At 37.1% G+C, this 4467-nt stretch overlaps 1 protein-coding gene across 1 annotated transcript in view; it reads left to right on the top strand.

The window, feature by feature from the left end:
* Nucleotides 1-2336: 2336 nt before the first annotated feature.
* LOC138026263 (BTB/POZ domain-containing protein KCTD3-like) overlaps nt 2337-4467 on the top strand; it is an 18241-nt gene continuing 16110 nt past the window's right edge. The window contains exons 1-4 of the mRNA XM_068873534.1: nt 2337-2486; nt 4150-4203; nt 4286-4331; nt 4448-4467. The exon at nt 4448-4467 is cut by the window's right edge and continues 54 nt beyond it. Coding sequence (XP_068729635.1) covers nt 2443-2486; nt 4150-4203; nt 4286-4331; nt 4448-4467 — 164 coding nt within the window. The 5' untranslated portion in view covers nt 2337-2442. The remainder of the gene's footprint in view (nt 2487-4149; nt 4204-4285; nt 4332-4447) is intronic.

The raw sequence follows: 4467 nt of genomic DNA on the forward strand, positions 1-4467 counted from the left end.
ATCATTGCAACATGAGTGGATTTACCTGTGAAAAAGGCTTTGAGGATCTTCCCAATAGAAACATCCTTTATTTTGTCCTTAAAGCCTTTCCCCAACATGTTATTGGTGTATAATATGTAACATTAATAATTCATGATAAGGCAATAACATAAGATAGAATATCCTTTATTTTGTCCTCAAAACCTTTCCCCAACAAGTCATTACGATTTCTAAGTTATAAAACTACTTTCATTGGGTCCAACTAAGGTCATTCCAGCTTAACTCTTGGATTTACTATACATCCTATACCTTATCAAGCTTTTGCCTTGAAAAAAAAAAAAAACAAAGTGAAAGCTGGCATACCTTAATTAAAAGAATTTCTAATACTGCATTAAAAAGGGAAATTCAATTAATTCTGAAGTACTGAGAACAACAACCAAATGAACTGATCACACTCAGAATGCACAGCAATGTTGCAGCTTAGAAGGCAACAAACTCTATTATGTGATTTGAGGCTTAGAGAAGCTCTACCATTGAGAACTACATAGACCAATTGCATAAATGGCCGCCAAAAACGTATGTTTTTATTTATGTGCTAATTAGACTCACTAGCCTTGTTTGCATGGACAAAATACGATAGAAATGTTGTACGAGAGCGAGGGTAGTGAGTCTAAATTAGCACATAAACAAAAGAATACATTTATGGCCGCCATTTATGCAATCGGTCTATAATTTGTGCAGATCAGACTCGGACTGTCAGTTTTATCCATTGGCATCAAGTAAATGAGAGACAACTTGCAAGGCTTGTAATCAAAACACTGCTGACTGATACTCAGAATGGTTTAACGCCTAAAAGCTACAAGGAATGAGCTAAGATATACAGAGAGCCATGTTCTAAGGCTACATGACTCCATGGCAAGAAGCAACTGAGCAGAAGGCAAAAAGACTAACCGCTATACAACACTTAGTGGTTAACACTAAAAAGAGGACAGATAATTTTGTTGCTCTTAACTTAAGCTATTACCCGTTAATATTTACCTATAGCCATCATCAACAACTCAGCTCAGTATACCTTCCACAATAAATTATTGTGAAACTACTTCATCCTAAACACCAGTAACCTATGGGGTCTTAAAAGCTGAATGGAATCGTTTTAAAGTCTTCAATGCAACAACTCATTGCTGTCAGTTGTATCCACTGGTATCCACTGTGACAGAAATATATTGATTGTATCTAACATATATTTTAGTACCTTGGATGTACACCTCTACATGTAACCCTGTAAAATGCATGATCATATTTGGTAGAGGGGACTAACTATGGTATGATCTCTAAGGGGGTATTTACATGAGAATGGGACGAACTCAGACCGGAATGAGTTCGTATCGGCCTTCATACATTTCTTTTTATGAGTTTGCACGAGACCGGCCTGACTTCGTCTCGGTCCAGTAACCGAGACGAGAAATTCTTATACCGGTCTCATGTAAATCACAGCAAATTTCACACCGGGTTTAGAAATTTCCAGCCTGTATACTTTTGGGTCAGCTACATATTTACTAGAAAAAAACATATCGTTTCATCCCGAAACCAGGCACTAAGCATCTCGTCGAGGTTTCATGTACGTAAACATCTGCAAAAAGTTCATTCCGGTCTGAGTTCGTCCCGGTCTCATGTAAATACCCCTTTGTAGTCTCATAAATTTCGTCTTGTGTTCCAAGAATTCTCCGCTATGATATTGTAGTATTTCTTTATTTAGATGCAACTATTTCAAGTGGCTCAGGTTTTTCTGCTAGTTGACTGAGACAGGGAAGATAACAAGCAATCTTTCAAGACAAAAAAATAATAATAATAAACTTAACAACTTACAAAGTAATGCCCTTGCTCTCGGGGGTTTCTCTTTTTTAAAGCATTCTTGTGTTCTTTTCCTTCATTCGCCTTCAGCGAAAAAATGACAAAGAATGTCGAAGTCAACGTTGAAGATATGAACTTCGTCCCTTCAAAATAAAAGCAGCTGAGCATTGAAGCCTTTTGAACACTTCAAAAACGTCTCCGAAAACACTCTACTTGCAGTTTTAAGGATAAAAATCAGTCTAGCGGAAAGTAGAGTTAACTACGTTTTGTAAACGGAAAATAACAGAAGAATAATAAACAACATTACTTTCAACGGTTATCTTTCTCCTCTTTGCTCAGCAGTAAAACGGGTTCCCGCTGTTCCCGCGGTTTTTTCCCGCTGTTCAGCTGGGAAGGGAAGAAGGGAGAGCCTGGGAACGATGGATTGCGGCTACGTCATATTGATCGTAGTCGATTAAAATATCTGGCCAATGAAACTACTCGTACTAGGACCCTTGTTCTTTCATAAACGGATCATCGCCATATTGGAAATAGTTTTGACATGCAAACGAGCAGGTGGAGATGACAAACGTTTGACAGCTAAGATATCCTCAGGGAAACGTTTTATGGGAAATGAGCTTCGGCGAAATTATAACCCTTAATGTTGGTGGAAGAAGGTAGGTACTTCAGCGTATATTCCTAACACTGTCACAAGTATGTTGTAGAATCATTTTTCGAGAAGTAAGTTGTTACAGTACAACATTGTTTATTTAAGCTCATTCTGTAAGCAGTCATATGGAAAGGATCCTCCAAAGTTTTGATCAGTCCGTTGCATTGTTTTATCTCTTATATTGCTTGATGAGGAATATCTTAATGCCTCAAAGATGTGATGAAAGTAGCATGGCAACCAAGGTAACAAAGAAACTATGCTCGTCCTGGCTGTAACTCTCTTCGAAATAAAAAAAATTACGCTTCAAAGTTAAAACCAGCAATTTTTCATGGGTTGGAGGTTGCCATTATTTTTATACTTGAAATTTCGTCCAGTTGTTGGGAGAACCTTCTCTTATTGACATACCTTTCATAACACATCTCGAAAGCTGTTATGTCAAGTTAGGGGGAAAGACAGAAAAAACAAAATTTTGTTATTCAAATTTTAATAATAACCATTGCAATTTTCTCAAGTTTGACTGCTTTCACTAATTATTGTGTAGGGTTGATATCGGACAGTTGGCTGAAATTGAACAGCTGAAATCAGACATTTACATCAGCCAATCATATTAAGTGCACTCAGCTTAATCCACCAATCACAGAATTTATCACAATAGCCATAGCAACAAACATTTACCCTACTAAACTGGGGATTTTCCGAAATGGACAAATATGTAACATCATACAGTGAAAAAGGAATGCATAAATTTTGTTTTCTCTGAAATTGTAATGGTTATGATTAATTGGTAACAGGACTTTGTGTCGTCCAATTTGGTCTCTAATCATACTCTTGATTAAATGAATCAGACTCCCGCTACTTGGTCGTCCGATTTTGTTATTCACTCGTATGATTAAAGACCAAATTGGACTCCACTCAGTCCTATTACCGTTATAAATCACCACTGAAACATCAGAGCCTTTTGTTTTGGCAAACTTGAATATCCACATTAGAGCAATCAGTGATGGCACTGATACCTTTGCTATTGGTTTCTGAGCAACCTATTTCTCGCAGCAAAATGTGAAGGCCATCACCAATCTAGTGACTTGTTGTCAACATCTAGCTGGGTTTTGAGTTTGTTTGGAGTGTTCTGCCCATTGCTGGTGGCATGGATATGTAATTGGTGTCTAATATATAGTTGTATTTACCTGTGACAAATGCATGGCTCCCTAGTACTTTCAGTTTTACATACTTCTTCTTCTTCTTGCATCTTGTGCAACATGCTTGTATAGGCAAACACAATGCAATTGAAGCAGAACTTGCCTTTTACCATTAGTTGCCTCAGGTTTGATTCCTGGCCCTGGGACCTGTTTTAATAGCAATTTATTTACACATTTCTGAGGGGTTTTTCCTCTGGTTACTCCAGGGCTCTTCTGAGGATCTGAGCATGTACTTCTTGAGATGGTTTCATTATTTTGTATCATAGACCTTTGGCCAACTATCAACAGTACCTCTTGCCTTTTTTCTCTGTCTTGGTCACATAGTTTTTCTGTCACCTACTCAAACTTATTTTTGAGCTGCTTCCTATAGTTTGCCACCATGGACAAATGCTAAAGGAAGTTATTGAAGCCATAGTAATTTTTTAATTGTCTTTGTAAGCTTGGCATATTAACCACAGAGCATTGAATCTACAGATTTTCAACATCAAAGCAGACTCTTGCATGGATTCCAGACTCATTCTTTTCAAGGTAATTTCTAACCATGTTGTGTGTGTTGGTGTAAATAAAAAAACCATGGGAGTTCTTGAGAGTATTTTCTTTTTTCTTCTAGTTTATTAAGTGGGAGGATTTCATCCTTGAGAGATGAAACAGGAGCGGTAAGGAAAATTCGTTTACCTGGCCAATTTTTGTGGTACAGTGTATTGTAATTTTGTATTAATTAACTAGTGTTACCATTTTGTAATCCTTGATTATTAATTTTTTTGTTTTCTAGATATTTATTGACAGAGACCC

Source organism: Montipora capricornis, chromosome 12 (genome assembly GCF_036669925.1).
Source record: "Montipora capricornis isolate CH-2021 chromosome 12, ASM3666992v2, whole genome shotgun sequence".
NCBI classification, from domain to species: Eukaryota; Metazoa; Cnidaria; class Anthozoa; order Scleractinia; family Acroporidae; genus Montipora; species Montipora capricornis.